The 19,228-nt window shown below is 43.0% G+C and overlaps 1 protein-coding gene across 4 annotated transcripts in view; it reads right to left on the bottom strand.

Moving 5' to 3' along the window:
* myo6a (myosin VIa) overlaps positions 1 to 19,228 on the bottom strand; it is a 125,128-nt gene that overhangs the window by 40,547 nt on the left and 65,353 nt on the right. For all 4 annotated transcript variants that reach the window (XM_055232425.1, XM_055232424.1, XM_055232423.1 and 1 more), the window contains exons 15-19: positions 18,157 to 18,229; positions 14,398 to 14,525; positions 13,892 to 13,987; positions 11,930 to 12,100; positions 259 to 297 (exon numbers count right to left, since the gene is read on the bottom strand). In XM_055232425.1, coding sequence (XP_055088400.1) covers positions 259 to 297; positions 11,930 to 12,100; positions 13,892 to 13,987; positions 14,398 to 14,525; positions 18,157 to 18,229 — 507 coding nt within the window. The remainder of the gene's footprint in view (positions 1 to 258; positions 298 to 11,929; positions 12,101 to 13,891; positions 13,988 to 14,397; positions 14,526 to 18,156; positions 18,230 to 19,228) is intronic.

Genomic DNA, 19,228 nt, shown 5'->3' with positions numbered 1-19,228 from the left:
AACATGTGCACTTTAAATAAAAGTACTTCATATTCAGATGTGGGGAATACTCAGTTTAATTTACTTTAGTAACTTTAAAAGAGTTAGGTACTTTTCCGAGTACTTTTGTAACAGCACTGGACAAAACCAGAACTAAACCAAGTCCAGCCAGGATTAAAAACTGGGTCTAAACTGGATCCAACCTATGACTGAATCAGATCTAAACCAGGACAAACCAGGACTAGATCAGGACTGAACCAGGAGTGAACCAGGACTGACCGTGCTCCGCAGTTTCTCCAGGAGCAGATTGAGCTGAGTCTGTAAAAGAAAACATAAATCAGTCAAAGAGGAACAGAAATCAATGTGTCCATCATCCATCCACTATCCATCATCTATCCATCTATCTATAAATCTGTCGTCATAGAACATCAGCACCATAAACCTCCTGAACGCCCAGGTGCCAATGAGTCGTCACGATACTAAAATCTCAAACTCCATTTTGATACAAAGGAATAGACTCGTTACTCGATACTGATTCTGATATCACGATGATAATAAAAACTCTCTTTATTTAGACCAGGGGTGTCCAAACTATGGCCCGGGAGCCAAATGCAGCCCTCAGACCAATTTTTATTGGCCCTCAGGCCTTCAGGTGAACTGGCCCAATTGATCAATACTTTTAATGTCAAATTTGAGTAATTCCACCAATATGATCTAAATAACATCACATTGCATTGTCATACAGATCTAATTTTAATATCGCAAGCCTTATTTAAAGTATGAAGTCAAAACTATGTTAAATGCGCCCATATCAATTATTCACTGTATTCACCACTGGTCTGTGACCCTCTGTGTCAAATATTTTTCAAGATATGGCCCTTGGTGAAATAAGTTTATGCACCCCTGCTTTAGATGATATACTGTGATTTTCCACATTAAATGGTAGTACTTTATTTTATATTCCCATGTGGCCTTCGATCTGTGTAATGTGTGTCAAATACCGTTGTGTACTGGGGCAAGACACTTCTGCTCCTGCGATGTGATTTATTTATTTGATTTATTTGAACAGGGACAGATTCAACATTGACTGACTGAATATCCGCACTACCCCTACAGGGGGCACTATTTAGAGGTCGAAAAGACGCCAGCAACAGGTCTGAATGAAGCAGAGAAGAAGGTTTATTTCACTGTTGATCCTGATTATGAATGAAACACTCTTAAATAAACCAGTGCTGTGTAAAGTTGCTAGCTTAGCTTGAGCTATTAAAAAAGCAATAATGTTCACATCTCAGACAAAAAATGTTAAAACTCCAGTCCGTTTACGTGAGATCCTTCCTGACATAAACTTGTAAGATTATTATTAGTCGATGAAAGCATGTGTTAGTCCAATCTGATCATTATTTATGACACAAATCAAGTTTTATCAGAGTTTAGCCTTTAGATTTTTTCTCACCCAGACGGCAGAGTGTCATCTGCATTTGCAAACTGGCTTCTCGACAGACATTGGTGAGATTATTGATATAAAGAGTGAAGAGAATGGGGCCCAGGATGGTCCCTTGGGGGATTCCTGTTTGAATTTTGCCAAAGGTAAATGTGCAGTTGTTGATGATAGCACATTGTTCACAGTTCTGTAGGTATAACCAGGACATGAGTGTTCAGAGAAGTGAAAAGTCGAGAGCTTTGATATGAGCAGGTAAAGGTTCACTGTGTCACAGGCCTTTTTAAATCAACAAAGACCAACTCTATTTCCTTTATCCAGTGACGGTTTGAACTGTTTTAAAAACAGATATGTGGCTGTTACTGTTGGATTAATTTGGATGTAAAAGTTTTCTGCTTTCCGAGTGAATGCATCTCACGGGGAGAGCCCTGAGTACACAGCTAAAAGAAACAACATTCACAATTAATAAAATGTATAGTATAATGTATAATATTTACACTGACCCTGTGGTCCTTCAGTTAAAACATTTACACCGGTCTGAAAAGATGACAGATATGGTGTATTTACATTTACCGTACTTAAGGGAAATACACGGTTTAGTTTATGAGGGTGTTCCATAAATGAGGGGCATAGAATTTAAAACCACTTTTCCCTTGCTCTGTGTAGATGACTAAGGTCAGTTTCTCTGCAGACCTGGTAATGATTATAATTGAATTGAATCAGGGAGGTGAGATACTGTAGACGATTTGCCTGTATAGTTTTGTAAATGAGGATGTGGGTGTATAAGTCTGTGGGTCTGCAGTGAGGTCCAACAAACCCTGTGTACACATCACAGTGGTGAGTGTAGTAACTGTCAAAAGTAATAAAAAGAAATGCGCTGTGGTAAATAGATTCAAGATTTTTTTAAGGTGTTTGTTGCGTGACCATAAACAATGTCGCCATGATTCTGTGAAGAAACAACTGTAGAATGAATTGTTTTCCTATTTTTATATGAAAACGGGCTTTATTCCTGTAAAGAAAACCTATTCAAATTTTAGGTTTTTGTGAAAGGTGGTAAATGTGTGTTTTAAAAATTGGTCTGCTATCCAACCAGCCTTTGCCACAAGAGGCCGCTCATGCTCTTTCTCAGGCAGACGTCGTTATTCCTGGCAGGGGACTGACGCCACTGGGTATTTTCATGGGGCCACTTGCTTTCCAGGTGGAGCAGTGGCGCGCTTGCGCAGTGCATCCATGGATTCTCTCCATAGTTGCTTGGGGATGCAGGCTTCAATTTCCTATGAAATCACCCACTTTCAATGGTGTGCTGGACTCTGTGGCCAGAGTCTTAGAGGATAAGATCACATCTCTGTTAAACAAGCAATACGGCTTGTACCAGAGAACAACTGTCAGCTGGGTTTTTACTCTTGTCGTTTTCTGGTCCTGCAGAAAGGGTCCACATCCCTACAGCCCATACGTGACCTCCATGTTTTATACAAACACTTACAGAGATTCAAGTACAGGATGCTGACCCCGACAGTGCTGTCACTCAATAAGCCAATTCATAAGCAATAGGATTGGTTCCCTATAGTTGGTCTCTCAGACATGTATTTCCATATTCCAGTGCACCCAGCTCACTGGAAATTTCTCCGTTTTGCTTATGGAGGGACTACGTACGAATACCAGGTCATTCCCTTCGGGCTGTTGCTGGCACAGAGAGTGTTCAGCAAATGTATGGAAGCAGCGCTGGCTCTGCTTCAGCCCAGAGGGATCAAAATATTGATCCGCTACAATTCGCGGGAGCGTGGAGTGAGAGATACTATGACAGTGCTCAATCATCTTAATGCCCTGGGTTTCAGAATAAACCATGCCAAGAGCAACCAGAACCCAAACAACATACAGAATATCTCTGTTTAAGCCAGAACTCCACCTCACATTGTGTGACTCTCATAGCAGAGATAATGGTCTCTCTCGCCTTTGCCTCACTGGATGTGCCTTTGCCTCACTGTCTCATGGCATCAGTCATTTCTATTGTTCATCTGGGCCTATTAATGATGAGATTTCCAGCGCTGGATCGCAGCGCTGCACTTGTGCCCCAGACAACATCGTAAGTGCAAGATGAAGGTGGTGTCGTTTTACGAAGGAGGCAAAAATTTCCTGTGGTTAAATCCCTGGTTCCCCTGTGGGACCTGTTGGTCATGCTGGATGCTCTTTGTCTTCACCCTTTTGAGCTCTTGGAAGCTGTTTCTTTGGAACATGTGGCTTTAAACATGTTTGCAGTTCGCCCTTGGTTTGTCCAAGGTGTGCCTGCGCCCAACCCGTTATTTGTGCCAAAGGTGGTATGGTCTAAAGCTGTTCTATTTGAGAACTTACTGCCTTTTATCCTCTACTTTTCTCCTTCTGGGGAGCATAAATTTCAGGCCCTGTAGCATGTCTGGGCATTGCAAGTGTGTGTTGACAGAACAGTTGGCATTAGAAAGGCAGATCAGTTCTTCATGTCATGGGCTTCTCTTCACTTTGGTAAGCCAGTGTCCAGTCAGAGGCTTTCTCACAGGATTGCTGAAGCTATTTCCTTGACTTACACCTGCAAGGGTATGGAACCTCCGCAGGGATTGAGGGCACATTACACCAGTAGGTGTAGCTGATTCATGTGCTCTGTTAAGAGGTGTTTCTGCCCAGGATATATGCACTGTGCCCAGTTGGACATCGCTGCATACCTTTGTGAAGTTCTATAGACTGGATGTCTCTGGCCCTCTGGCACAGGCAGTCTTACAACTGAGAGTGTTTGGCTCTGTTTAAGGGCACGGTCTCTGTCTGGCACCATAGTGACCCACTACTTCAGGAGCTTTTTTTAAATCCGGGAGTGGGTCATATCTCCCATAGTGAAACACCAAACAGTGAGGAAAAGAACTCAAGGTTAACTTAATGTAACCCCAGTTCTTTGATAACAGAGTGAGGTGTTTCACCTTAATTGGCCTCCTTGCAAAAATAAGAAATCACTTTAGAATGACTGCATTAGGAGGAGACAGATGTGGTGCCATTGTGGATGGTCATGCCCAGGTCAATTCCCATAGAGAAACACCTCAACCGGTGTTACGTTAAGTAACCTTGAGTTATATGATTTTGTGATTTACATTCACTGATTCAAATTTAGAATCTACATGGACTATCCATCCAGGTGAGGTTAAAGTCTAAAACTGTGACCTCATTGTTAGATTTAAAACTGTAAACAGCTCCTGCAGGTTTTTGTAGAATATAGAAGGACAAACTGAAGGACCATTTTACATCACTACAATATTCAAATTCACAGACACACTGCAGAGGGACAAGCTCACTTCACATTTCTATTAAAGCTGTGGTCACATTTGTCCTGGTTTGGCCCTAGTTTAATCCTGATGTGCATCTGGTTTCATCCTAGTCTAGTCAGGTTTTGTCCACTGCTTGGTCCTGGACCCAAATCAGGACCGAACCAGGACCGAACCAGGACTGAACCAGGACTAGACCAAGACTAGACCAGGACTAGACCAGGACTAGACCAGAACTAGACTAGGACTAGATCAGTTCCAATTACATAATTTAAAAGTGAATGGAATTTGTTATGTTATTTTCCTCCTTCTTTATGTGACGAACATTAGAATAATTTATTCTGTAATGGCGCCCCCTACAGCTGCGTAACTTCTACCTTCGCTCAGGTAGATTTGGCACTGACAAAGAGGAGCAGATTTTTTTGTGTGCAATTTTGCATGCTTTTGTGCATTGTGTCCTGCATCCTGATTGGCTAAGGGACATGCCGTGTCTCCTGTACAGTACAGAATGCGTTCAGCTTCACAAATTTACATAAATGTTCGATTACAGAGTGACTCTGAAGTGCTGTATATTTGCAAGTTTTCTCCTCGACAAAACCCTCAATGACGATGAAACATTCTGCATCGACAAGTAAACCTGTGCGCATGCCCTAAAAGGCCAAAGAAGATGCTAACCATCACAGAGTTCAAGTTCTGGACATGCTGAAGGAAGGTACAAGTTATGCGGCTGTAGGGTGTCATTACGGAATAAATTAATCTTCAGTTCGTCACATAAAGAAGGAAGAAAATAACATAAGAAAAAGTTTTAACAAGGATGCAAAAAGGGTTGTAATTGCAACAAGACCATCGTAAGGATGGAGTCTGCTTTAGCTTTGTGGATCAGTGACTGCAGGAAAAGGACATTACGCTGGATACCGACATCATCTGTGCAAAAGCTAAAACACTTTATGAAACCTTTGCTGACAGCGATGACATTCATGACAGCGAGGAGCAGGATAATGCTGAGCCCAGGCCATCGACAAGTACTTTTCACACAGTAGCAAGCCCATTTAATACCAGCAAGGGCTGGTTTGACAAATTTCAGAAATGCTTTGGACTCAAAAGTGTTTCTCCACACGGAGACTAACTATGTTCTTCACTCTGAAAAAGACACCTGCACCAAGGCCTTCAGGGGGAAAAGACACTACAGCAGAGCGGCGCCAGGACAAAGAGGCGCAGTCAGAGGAATTGTGAAATATGCGAGTCACAACCTTGTAGGTTGATCATTAAATTTGTTACAGTATTTCTAAAAGCTGTAATTTTTATTTACAGTACAGTATAGCATTTGGTTTTGTTCTGTAGTACTGTGCTTATTTTTTAAACCTACAAAGGTTTGAACTTTGAGAGTGTTTAAACAAGAGAGAAATGTGAGAAAATGTTAATGCCTGTGTGAGAAAAGTGTGTGGTGTGGAGTTTTACAGCCTTAAAACATATAGAATAATTGTAAAAAATAAAGCTTTCTTCACGGATTTCGCCTATTGTGGGTTATTTTTGGAAAATAACCCCCGCGATAAATGAGGGATCACTGTATACAGATCTCAGCATAATCCCCAGTTAATGAAGCGGCCACGTCCAGCTCTAACGAGGGGCAGCGGCCACGTCCAGTTTCTGCTCTCAGCCAAAACCTGAAAGTCTGGACCAAGCACTTTTCAAAAACACTTTTTTAAATGAGTGAAAGGCAAAAAGAGCAGAGTTTGCCCAGAAACACTGGACTAAACGGGGACAAAACCAGTTGTAAACCACATCTACACCAAGACTAAACCAGGACTAAACCAAGTCTAAATCAAGTCTAAATCATATCTAAACAAGAACTAAATCAGGTCTAAATCAGGTCTAAACCAGGACTAAACCAGGTCTAAATCAAGTCTAAATCAGGTCTAAACAAGAACTAAACCAGGTCTAAACCAGGTCTAAACCAAGACTAAACCAGGTCTAAACCAGGACTAAACCAGGTCTGAATCAGGTCTAAACCAAGACTAAACCAGGTCTAAATCAGGACTAAACCAGGTCTAAATCAGGTCTAAATCAGGTCTAAACCAGGACTAAACCAGGTCTAAATCAGGTCTAAACCAGGACTAAACCAGGACTAAACCAGGTCTAAGTCAGGTCTAAACCAGTTCTCAAGTCTAATGAGTTACAGTGTGAGTTTCTCAGGATCAGCGTTGGTTTAATGTGGCTGTAAAAACGTAAATGCTGTAAAAATTAAGCCTCAACTTTGCAGACAAAAGTCAATGAAGAGGGAGGACAGAGGGAGAGAAAGGTAGAGAAGTAGGTAGAGGAGGAGCAGGGAGAATAAGGAACGAAGGGAGGGGGGAGGGAGAGAGGGATGCTGCAAAACAAAGTCAACAAAGTATTTGGGTAAGAGTGACTATAAACCCAGACTTAACCTGGACTGAATCAGGTCTAAACCAAGTCTGGTCTAAACCAAGTCTAAACCAAGTCTAAACCAAGTCTAAACCAGGTCTAAACCAGGTCTAAACCAGGTCTAAACTAGGTCTAAACCAGGTCTAAACCAGGTCTAAACCAGGACTAAACCAGGACTAAACTAGGTCTAAACCAGGACTAAACCAGGACTAAACCAGGTCTAAACCAGAAGTTCAAAAGTTTACTTCTCTTTTTAAGCCTCTTCTTACAGAGAAACATTTCACTGCATCACACTTCAGCAAACTATGAGTAAATAACCAGGAGTCTAACCCACAACCTCCTCACTGAGAGGACACAGGATAACCACTCTGCCACAGGGAGTCTAACCCACAACCTCCTCACTGAGAGGACACAGGATAACCACTCTGCCACAGCCACATTGATCAGAGATGCTCAGAGCATCACAAACATTTGGCCCAAAATATTTCACAAAACTAAACTAAATGATTCTAATTAAAAGTGCTGCACATTCTTGTTCAGTCCTGATTCACTCTCTTCTCCCTCTCCTCTACCTCTCTTTCTTCCTCTCCTTTCCTCCCTTCTTTCTCCCTCTCTCCTTCCTCCTCTTCTCTCCCTTCTCCTCTCTCTCAATTGTCTATTCCTCCTTCTCTCCTCCCTCTCTCCTTTTCTCTCTTGCTCTCTCTCCTCTCTTCCATTTCCCTCCCTCCTCTTCTCGCTCCATTTCTCTCCCCTCTCTTTCTCCATTTCTCTCTCCCGTTCTCTATCTCCTCTTTCTCCCTCCATTTCTCTCCTCTTCTCTCTATGTTTCACTTTCCTTCATCCTCTCTTTCTCCCTCCATTTCTCTCTCCTCTTATCTCTCTCCTCTTTTCTCCCAATTTCTCTTCCCTCTGTTTTTTATTGCTCTCATCCTCTTTCTCCATTTCTCTCTTTCCTCTCTCTCTCCCCCTTCTCTCTCCTCTTCTTTATTTCTCTTCTTTCTATCTTCTCCTTCAATTTCTCTCCCCTCTCTCCCCTCCCCTCTCTCCTCTCCTCTCCCCTCTCCCCTCTCCTCTCCCCTCTCCTCTCCCCTCTCTCCCTCTCTCTCTCTCTCTCTCCTCTCTCTCCTCTCTCTCCTCTCTCTCCTCTCTCTCCCTCTCTCTCCTCTCTCTCTCTCCTCTCTCTCCTCTCTCTCCTCTCTCTCCTCTCTCTCCTCTCTCGCGATAGGTGGACGTCAGGGCATATAGTTTCTGAGCCTGATTCATGAATTTAAAATGGCAGCCGGTGCTGGAGAGAGAAACGTGAGTGGACTCAGAATCTCCAGGACTCAAAGATAACGCCTCCCCGAGCTCAACATTGGACCATGTTTAAACCTGGTCTAGTCCTTTTTTAGACCTGGTTTAGGCCAGGTGTAGACCAGGAGCAGTCCTTGGTTTAGTCCTGTTTTAGTCCTGTTTTAGTCCTGTTTTAGTCCTGCTTTAGTCCTGCTTTAGTCCTGCTTTAGTCCTGCTTTAGTCCTGCTTTAGTCCTGCTTTAGTCCTGCTTTAGTCCTGCTTTAGTCCTGCTTTAGTCCTGCTTTAGTCCTGCTTTAGTCCTGCTTTAGTCCTGCTTTAGTCCTGCTTTAGTCCTGCTTTAGTCCTGCTTTAGTCCTGGATTATGGCACACTCACACTCTGTTTACATGTGTCAAGGGTCAAACAAACTAGAGGTTAAACTTGAGTCTGTCCCAGTCCTGAAGGTGAAAGGTTACAGTCCAAATGTGCTGTGTCCGGGACATGATTCGTCTGCCCTCACACTGAACAAACGTGCGGCACTTTAGAGGCTATCCATGTTTGGGCACGGTCCCATTGGGCTTGTGTAGGCGCACCCTTACACCTGGTTTAGACCTGGTTTAGACCTGGTTTAGTCCTGGTTTAGTCCTGGTTTAGTCCTGGTTTAGTCCTGGTTTAGTGCTGCTTTAGTGCTGCTTTAGTGCTGCTTTAGTGCTGCTTTAGTGCTGCTTTAGTGCTGCTTTAGTGCTGCTTTAGTGCTGCTTTAGTGCTGCTTTAGTCCTGCTTTAGTCCTGCTTTAGTCCTGCTTTAGTCCTGCTTTAGTCCTGCTTTAGTCCTGCTTTAGTGCTGCTTTAGTCCTGCTTTAGTCCTGCTTTAGTCCTGGTTTAGACCTGGTTTAGACCTGGTTTAGACCTGGTTTAGACCTGGTTTAGACCTGGTTTAGACCTGGTTCAGTCCTGGTTCAGTCCTGGTTTAGACCTGGTTTAGACCTGGTTTAGACCTGGTTTAGACCTGGTTTAGACCTGGTTTAGACCTGGTTCAGTCCTGGTTCAGTCCTGGTTCAGTCCTGGTTCAGTCCTGGTTTAGACCTGGTTCAGTCCTGGTTTAAGTCCCTGTTTTAGACCTCATTTAGAGCAGGTGTAGTCCCAGGTTTAGTCCCGGTGTGGTCCTGTTTTTGGCAGTTTTTGGAAGCATTCTGTGACTCAGTCTTTAAAAAAAAAAGGATTTTAATAAAGTCGAACAAACACGAGGTGAAAGACGAAGGATTTAGGTGAGAAAAATACAGGAAGAAAAGAGAGGAGAGGGGGGAGGAAGAGGAGAGAGGGGAGGGAAAATAGAGAGGGGAGGGGAGAGAGAGAAGAGAGAGGAGGGAGGGGGGAGGGAGAGGAGAAGAAGGGGAGGGAGAGAGGAGAGAGAGGAGAGAGAGGAGGGAGAGGAGAGAAGTGGGGGAAAGGAGAGGGGGATAAGAGGACATAGAGTGAGTAGCGCAGTAACCACACAGACGGATGTGATACTGGGCGTGTAACTGCACAGACAGATCATTAGGACAGATCTGACACACTTTACACTGCAGAAGGGTTACATCCATAGACTGTATATATAAATGGACAAAGCTAACCTGCTAGCCGCCATGTTCAAACTAGGAAGTGAACATGTGCGTGCTCCCGGCTCCATCAACTCTGGCTCCAGTTCATTTAACACTGAAAAACTGTGTGTCGTCTCTCTGTAATTGCTGCTGTCAGACTCATCATTTTGGTCTTAAATGTTGGTATTAACCTGCTCTACATGATCCTGGGGTTTTTAATTTCACTATTAACCCTAACCCTGCCATCGCTGCTGTGAGGAGCACTTAGCTTAGCACGTACATCCACAGTGACTCGGTCTGCAGCCCTAACTGACCAGAGGCATCAACATGTAGCTGCCTTTCCGCTACCACAAAACTTTCCAACATATTCTCCCACATGCCCCATTGGTCTGTTATTAATGTTTAGATCTTGATTTACATACAAAATAGTGAAATAAAAACCCCATGATCATGTAGAAGTCAGCGCATGTCTGTGCTCACTTCCTGTTGTAAAAGTGGGGGCTGGCAGGTTAGTCATGTCCATTTATAAACACAGTCTGGTGGACTCACACGTGCTTAAGGTTCACTTTTGTTTTCTTCGTATACAGAAGTGTAGGTGAGAGGCAGTGGAGCATATGTTTTTTCCTAACTCTTTTATGAGGCGGTTACGTGGGCAGAGGCGGATTATGGCACGGCTCGTTTGGCTGCATCTGGACGCATAAGCTCCAAACTGCAGATATTTACTACACCACATTTTCTTTGGAATTGCGCTTTTACCGGGACTGATGAGGATCATGATGGAGTTTGTCAGAGTTTGGTTCATATTATCTGTTTGGCTTCAACTTCACACAGACTCTGCAGACTGTGACTGTGAGACTCTGTAAAGGCGCTGCACTGGAGACTTGATGTGTTTTCAAGTAGAGACATTTCAACTCTGGATATTTCTTCAGCTCTTCTATTTTACTGGAGAAATAACACACTGTGCTTTCTTTGCACATATGTTTGCACACATGTTTGCACACACATTTGCACACGTTTAGACACATGTCTGCGCACTATGTTAAACATGGTGTGGACACATGTTAAATGTGAGTTCTTTTGAGCAGAGCAGTCGTGATGCGTGAGCACCTATGTTGCTGATAAATAAATCAGTGCTATGTTTTTATTGGCTCATTGACGTATTTAAAGCCAATGAACCGAAAGCTGACACCGAACAAACTGTATCAAACCCTTTTGGTCGGAGCCTACTTGGAACTGAGTTTTCGTGCCTCTTTAATAGAATAGAATAGAATAGAATAGAATGCATTTATTGTCACTATACACATGCACAGCGAGATTAAAAACAACCCTCCAATACAGACCGATTTGGACTCGCTACATTCGGGTCACATGACTCTGGCGTCTGGGTGAAATAAAGTGTAAAGGCTTAACTAAAACCTGATTTATGGACTAATAATAACCATACATGTTTTGGTCAAGATGGATCTAACCTAAACACACTGGACTATTCAGCTTTTTGTCTGAGATGGAAATTATCGCATGTACTAAAGTGGCTAACGCTAGCAAAGAACTGGTTTATTTGAGACAACAGTGTCTCAAACCAGCGCTTCTATCTGCTTCATTCAGTCGTGTTGTGTCCCAGTTAAAGACCTGTCGCCGTGTTTTTCCAACTCTTGCAATGCATTGTGGTCTATGACCACAATGTCTAGTGACCAGCGCTGGACACTACTTTTCAAGGTGCATTGTGGGAAATTTTGAGTGCACTGGACAGCACTAAAAGAGGCCTGATCCCTAAATAGTGCCCCCTGTAGTGAATAGGATGGACATTCAGACACAGCCATAGTTTTGTAATTATGTTTCTACCTGAAACCTGTGACCTCTGACCCCTCTCTCACCTTTAACTTGTTCCCCACACTGATAAATCCAAGCTTTCTGGCCTTCTGCTTGACCTCTTCCTGGCTCTACCCTTCCCTGTGACCTCTGTCTCCTTTCTCACCTTAAACTTGTTGCCGACGCTGATAAACCCGAGCTTCCCGGCCTTCTGCTTGGCATCTTTACTGTTGTTGTTGTTCTCGAACAGTTCTCGGACGAAGCGATCTTTGGACTCTGAGACTAGAGCCTCCAGAGACATGTGCAGAGCGTCGTTGTTCTTCTCCACAAAACGAGTCTGATTCAAAACAGAAAACACATTTAGATAAAAACAGGTCTGGAAATATCAAACAGAAATATTACACTTTTAAATATAGCGGCGCCAATTAATCCAACAGTTGGATAAACAAATATCACAGGTATTTTGATCACTGTCTATTTAGTCCAGACGACAATGATCAAAATACCAAAAAAAAAGACCATTACAACACAGTGGATAGAATGTCAAAAAAGAACAATACGCTTAAACTAAAACAATATACTTAAAGAGGAGGTATTTACTTTTGTGGGGTATTAACTGTAACACATGACATTTAGATGACCATGTTAACTTTTATTGTTTTGAAAATGCTATATTCACCCAAAACAACGTATTAACATGTTTTATAAGTTTCACTTTCATTTCTGACGCTCTGAGTCTCCCCTCCCTTTGCTCTCTGTGCTAAGTCACTCCCCTTCAGAGCACTATCATGACACACTGAGCTGCATCCCACTAATGAAACTACTGCACATCACATCAGGTTTGTCAAGTTGTGATCCAACATTTATGTAAATTTGTCTGAACACATTCTGTACTGTACAGGAGACACGATATGGAAGAGACTGATGGACAATGGTCTACAGTCCAACAGCCAATCAGGACGCACAACACAATGCACGTTCATACACTGTGAAAAAAAAACAAAAAAAACATGCAAAATTGTACTAAAAAAATCTACAAAACAGTGAGACCACGAAAGGTGAACCACGCTATAGTGAGGGACAACTGCATTTATGGAGAATTGTCATGTGGGAGCCTGGGTGATGTAGGCTTGCGGGCGGACCCTTGTACAGACTTGTACTGCTGACCGTAAGGAGGGTTTGAATAGGGCCTGGGAGACATCACTACATTACTCAAACATGCATGGATGACATCTAAAACCTCTTCATGTTTTTGATGAAGGAACAACATTAGAACATGGGAGAAAGATTTAAAAAAATAAAAAAATAAAAATCAATTTTAAATAATACTCCCTCTTTAAATCTAATGTGATAACTAGAACTAGGCTTTTAAGCTCAGTACTTGAAGCGATCATTTCAAACTGACTCATTTTTGTATTCATGTTTAATCACTGTGATAATCTGACTTTTATTAGGCCCAGACAGACGCAGGGTATTTGAATACAATTATAAAAGAATCAGATATGCACAGAAAAAGCCAGCACTCAGCTACGAGCACCGTCAGGACAAGGAAACACTGTAGGCTTCATCTGGATGTGAGTTTAACCCTGATGCACTACCAGCCACATCGCCACCTTAGGAGATTCTGCATCCTGTGTACAACATCTATTTTAGTATAAAAGCATGTTAAAAAGTATTTATTTCATGCATGTTTAACTCACTTTGACCTTAGACACCTTTCAATTTAAACGTTTAGTAAAAACATTTTAAGGTCAGCATGAGGAGTCTGACAGCCGCAGTTACAGAGAGAGGAGAATCGCTTTTTACACAGAAAGTGAATTGGAATTGATGGAGCCGAGTCATGCCTATGCTCACTTCCTGTTTGGAATGCAGAAGCTTAAGGACGAGATATGTCCAGAGATATAATCTATGAAGTTAACTGGGACCAGAGAAAGTCTAGACCAACAGTTTAGTACTGATTCAGTCCTGGTTCAGTCCTGGTTCAGTCCTGGTTCAGTCCTGGTTCAGTCCTGGTTCAGTCCTGGTTCAGTCCTGGTCTAGTCCTAGTTCTGTCCTGGTCTAGTCCTGGTCTAGTCCTGGTTCTGTCCTGGTCTAGTCCCGGTCAGGGTACTGGTCTAGTTTCACGTACAGTCTCGTAGCACACGGCTCCAGCAAAGTGTCTCACGATGAATCCTTCGTCGTCTCTCACATTTCTGTGGATCGCCAACTTGGACTTTCTGGGAATCTGAAATAACAGAAGAAATAAAGACCTGGTTCAGTCCTGGTTCAGTCCTGGTTCAGTCCTGGTTCAGTCCTGGTTCAGTCCTGGTTCAGTCCTGGTTCAGTCCTGGTCTAATCCTAGTCTAGTTCTTGTGTTACACTCAGTCTGAAGTGGTGCTTGTGCTTGCTGTGCACTACATGAGTTTAGACCAGGACTAGAACAGGACTAGTCTTGGTCTAGTCCTGTTCTAGTTCTGGTCTAGACCTGGTTTAATCCTAGTCTAGCCCTGGTCTTACGCTCAGTCTAAAGTGGTCCTTGTGCTTGCTGTGCTCTGTGTGGGCCTAGTCGTGGCCTCGTCGTGGCCTCGTCGTGGTCCAGTCCTGGTCTAGTCGTGGTCCAGTCCTGGTCTAGTCGTGGTCCAGTCCTGGTCTTACGCTCAGTCTGAAGTGGTCCTTGTGCTTGCTGTGCACTGCGTGGGTGAAGTGCAGGTCTGAGGGCTGAGGGAGGCGGTTCTCCTCGTCCAGAATGTCCAGGATCCCCACGAGCTTCGCTTCCACCAGGTCTGTGAAGAAACAACATAAAAGAGTCAGATGCCTTCCCATCCTCCTGTATCCCTGTGTGTCAGACGCCCTCCCGTCCTCCTGTATCCCTGTGTGTCAGACGCCCTCCCGTCCTCCTGTATCCCTGTGTGTCAGATGCCCTCCCGTCCTCCTGTAGCCCTGTGTGTCAGACGCCCTCCCGTCCTCCTGTATCCCTGTGTGTCAGATGCCCTCCCTGTAGCACAATTGTATTGACAATTGTTTGAGTAAACTGTACTCTCAGCGCTGCAGTCCTCTACTCCTCCCTCGTGCCTCACTCTCCTCTTCTCCATTCATCCCCCTCTCTCCCTTTCTCTCCCTTTATTTCTCTCTTTTTCTCTCGTCTGAAGTGCTTGGTCAAACTGTGATGTTTCTCATTAAACGAGTTACAGCCATGTCAAGGACAACTATCTCTCCTCTGTGTGACCCCTCTCTCTCCTCTCTTTCTCCCGCTCCCTCCACTTTCTCTCTCTCTCCTCTCTCCTGGTCCCTCCACTTTCTCTCTCTCTCCTCTCTCCTGGTCCCTCCACTTTCTCTCTCTCTCTCCTATTGCCCGCTCTCTCCCCTTTCTCTCGCTCCTCTTTTTCTCTCTCATCGTTTTCTCTCCCGTTAATGTTTTTCACTCTTTCTTTCTATGCTCCCTCTCTCAGTGAATCTCTGTTTTTCAGTCTTTGATCAGTCTTGAATCAGTCTCTTTTCTGATTGGTCAGTTCTGTCTCTGTCTCCTCTCTGATTGGTCAGTCCTGTCTCTTTCTCCTCTCTGATTGGTCAGTCCTGTCTCTCTCTCTTCCCTCTATGATTAGTTGGTCCTGTCTCTCTCTCTCTGCTCTCTGATTGGTCAGCCCTGTCTCTCTCTCTCTCCTCTAATTGGTGGATGCTTCACAGTCACGTCTTTATCTGATCCTTTTGGAGTCTGAGCAGAGTGTGAGGAGAATCTGAAATATCACAAACGCACATCCTCCCTCTCTCCTCTCCTCCCTCTCTCCTCCCACTCTCCTCCCTCTCTCTTCCCTCTCTCCTCCCACTCTCTTCCCTCTCTCCTCCCACGCTCCTCTCCTCTCCCTCTCCCTCTCCTTCTCTCTTCCCTCTTTCTTCCCTCTCTTCTTGTGGACAGCTGTAGTTCTCTGGTCTGTTGCTTTAGGGTTTTAAACAAACATCTATTTTCTTGTTGTTTCACAAAACCACAGACTCAGATCTAACTTCTCGGGTGGACGATCGACCACCTGCCCGTCTCCATGGACATGTTATTGCGTTGGAATGTTCCATAGTATGCCTTTTAACCACTATTCCAGTGCTGAGCACTGGGACTGGCCCATAGACTGTATCTCTGGACATTTCTATTCCGCTGGCTACAGCATTCCAAACAAGAAGTGATCATGGGAGTGATTCAGCTCCATCTCTGTGGCCCCTCTTCTGTATACAGTCTATGGCCTGGCTGCAGAACCGGACCTACACCTTCTTTGTATGTGCCATAAACCGCTGCAGGGCATCTGGTTCAAAGACGTACAGATATCAGACGCAGAGTCACAGCCGTGTGAAATAGAGTATGATTGACAACTTGGTCAGGTCTGTGCCACGCCCCCAGGAGGCGGTCCGTAATGCCCCTCTGCTCTATTAAGGGAGAGCCTGTGGGGGAGGAGCCACCCACCACCACTCTGAGCCCTGCCTTTGACAGTCTTATAGTGAACGGGAGGGAATGACGACACCATGTCCATGATGTATACAGTCACTGAAGCAAGCATCTGACAAGCATCTGACAATACCAGGACAGGTTACAGGTCAGATCAGTGGGGAGGCGAGCCCGCTCACAGTGAGAACAGAGGTAAATACAGTGGTAAAAGTGGCAGCTCTGTATGTGTATATATAATGTGCATGTGTAATGTTTAAAATGTATGTGTAATGTATAATGTTGAAATGTATGTATAAATGTGTGTGTATAAGATATAAGTGTGTGTAATACAGTGGCTTGCAAAAGTATTCATCCCCCTGGAACTTTTTCACATATAGTCACATCACAACCACAAATTTAAATACATTTTCTTTGCATTTTAAGTGAAGCAGTAACACAAAATGGCACAAGTGTGAAGTGGAAGGAAATATTTTACAAGATTGCAATTTTTTATTATTTTTTTATAAAAAACTTAAAAGTGCAGCGTGCAAATGTATTCAGCCCCCCTTTTCTTGAATGCAACCAATTGCTTTTAGAAGTTGCCTGGTGATATTGGAAAGATTGAATGTTGACGTAAGGACTAAAAAGAGTCCACCTGTGTGTCATCTTGTCTCAGTATAAATGCAGCTGTGCTGTGAAGGCCAGTTAAGTTTGTTAAGAGAGTGTTGGAGCAAACCACAAAATGAAGTCAAAGGAGCCACCAAACAGGTCATAGAAAAAGTTGGTGAAGTTTAAAGCGGATCTTGGATCTAAAAAGATTTTCCAAGCATTGAACATCTCAAGAAGCACTGATCAATCCATCATCCGGAAATGGTAAGAGTATGGCACAACTGCAAACCTACCCAGACATGGCTGTCCACCAAAACCTACAGAACGAACAAGAAGAGCACTCAGAGATGCAGCCAGAAGGTCCAAGGTGACTCTGGAAGAGCTGAAGAGATCCACAGCTCAGGTGGGGGAATCTGTTCACAGGACGACTATTAGTCCTGCACTACACAAATCTGGTCTTTGTGGAAGAGTGGCAAAAAAGTCATTGTTGAAAACCACCCATAAGAAGTTTTGTTTACAGTTGGCTAGAAGTCATTTGGAGGACACAGCAAACATGTGGCAGAAGGTGCTCTGGTCTGATGAGACCAAAATCAAACTTGCCTAAAAGCAAAACGTGTGGAGGAAAACTAACCCTGCACACCACTCTGAACACACCATCCCCACAGTCAAACACGGTGGTGGCAGCATCATGCTGTGGGGGCTTTTCTTCAGCTGGAACAGTGGAACTGGTCAGAGTTGATGGGAAGATGGATGGAGCTAAATACAGGGCAATCTTGGAAGAAAACCTGTTGGAGTTGGACTTGAGACTGAGGCGGAGGTTCACCTTCCAGCAGGACAATGATCCTAAACATAAAGCCAAAGCGACAATGGACTGGTTTAAAGCAAAACACATTCATGTGTTAGAATGGCCCAGTCAAAGTCTGGACCTAAATCCAATTGAGAAGATCTGGCAAGATCTGAAAAATGCAGTTCACAAACAGTCTCCATCAAATCTGACAGAGCTTAAACTGTTTTGCCAGGAAGAATGGGCAAAAATTTCAGTCTGTAGGTGTGTAAAGCTGGTAGAGATATAACCTGAAAAACTTGCAGCTGTAATTGCGCAGCGGTTCGGTGGCAGAAAGTATTGACTTAGGGGGGCTGAATACTTTTGCACGCTGCACTTTTCAGTTTTTTTTTTTAGTTTTTTTTTTATCTGGAAATTATGTATCATTTTCTTTCTACTTCACACTTATGTACCATTTTGTGTTACTTATTCACATAAAACGCAAATTAAAAAATATTTAAATTTGTGGTTGTGACTTGACAAAAACTGAAAAAGTTCCAGGGGGATGAACACTTGCAAGCCACTGTAAATGTGTGTGTATAATGTATAAATGTGTATGTGTATAATTCCTCACCGATACAGTCCTGGTTGTCCACATAGTGCACCTCATTTACGCCCAGCCCCTCCTTCTGGTACAGCTCCTGCTCCTGTAACACAAATAGCACACAAATTCAAAAATGTGCTAAATACATTCAAAACCATGTGCAAACACAGATTCAGTTTTTATTTTATTTTTTCATTCATTTATTTATTTCAAGCAGATTATGAAAACATGTATCCAGTACACTTTCACATATTTTTTCTTATTTGTGGGGAAGAAGAAAACATATTAAATCCCACCAAGTAATATGAGGCATTTTTAAAATACAACAGAAAGATACAGATCAACAATGTAAAGAACAAGAAAACAACAATGGAAAGGAAACAATGAGCATGAAGTAGAACCAACAGTGATGCAGAGAAAGTGCAGTATGACTTTATATTTAAACTGGTCTCTCTCTGTATCAGACCAGACTTACATTTATGAATACTTTAGCATTGCTTTTGTTGTAAATCCAGAGCATTCACCCCACACACAGCCACATACAAACTTTTACGAGTGGTTCAAACATTAGGTAGTATAAAATTTCTATCAGTTCCATAAGTTCTGTCTTTAAGAGCGAAACACTTTTGCACATTACACTGTAATAACTTATTGAAACCTTTCAATAATATAATTACAGTATATCTGACAAGGTCGGAACATTTTAATACTTTGGACTGGATGAAAAGATCGTGAGTATGTTCTAAAAAAACAACCTTGTGAATGATCCGCACTGCTCGTTTTTGCAATAAGAATAATTCTTAGTGGAGCATTAGTAATTGAACCCCATATAACCCCATATTGTTAACAAACTTTTCTAGACAAGAAATTAATGATTTTTTTTTTACTGAGGCAGCAGTGAAATTGGTCTATAATTTGTGTTTTTTTTTTTTCCATTTGTGAGTAGTGGTATCACTTGTAATTTTCATTTTACTTGGGAAACAGACAGACTGACATAAGAGATCAATTCTAAATACGGGTTAGAGGTTTTACATTGTTATGTATGACTTTTTTAACCAATGACATGTTGATATCATGAAAGTTTGTGGAACATTTATTTTTA

Source organism: Periophthalmus magnuspinnatus, chromosome 24 (assembly GCF_009829125.3).
Source record: "Periophthalmus magnuspinnatus isolate fPerMag1 chromosome 24, fPerMag1.2.pri, whole genome shotgun sequence".
NCBI lineage: Eukaryota > Metazoa > Chordata > Actinopteri > Gobiiformes > Gobiidae > Periophthalmus > Periophthalmus magnuspinnatus.
The sequence above is the reverse complement of the archived record's forward strand: the minus strand, read 5'-3'. Positions and strand labels throughout refer to the sequence as shown.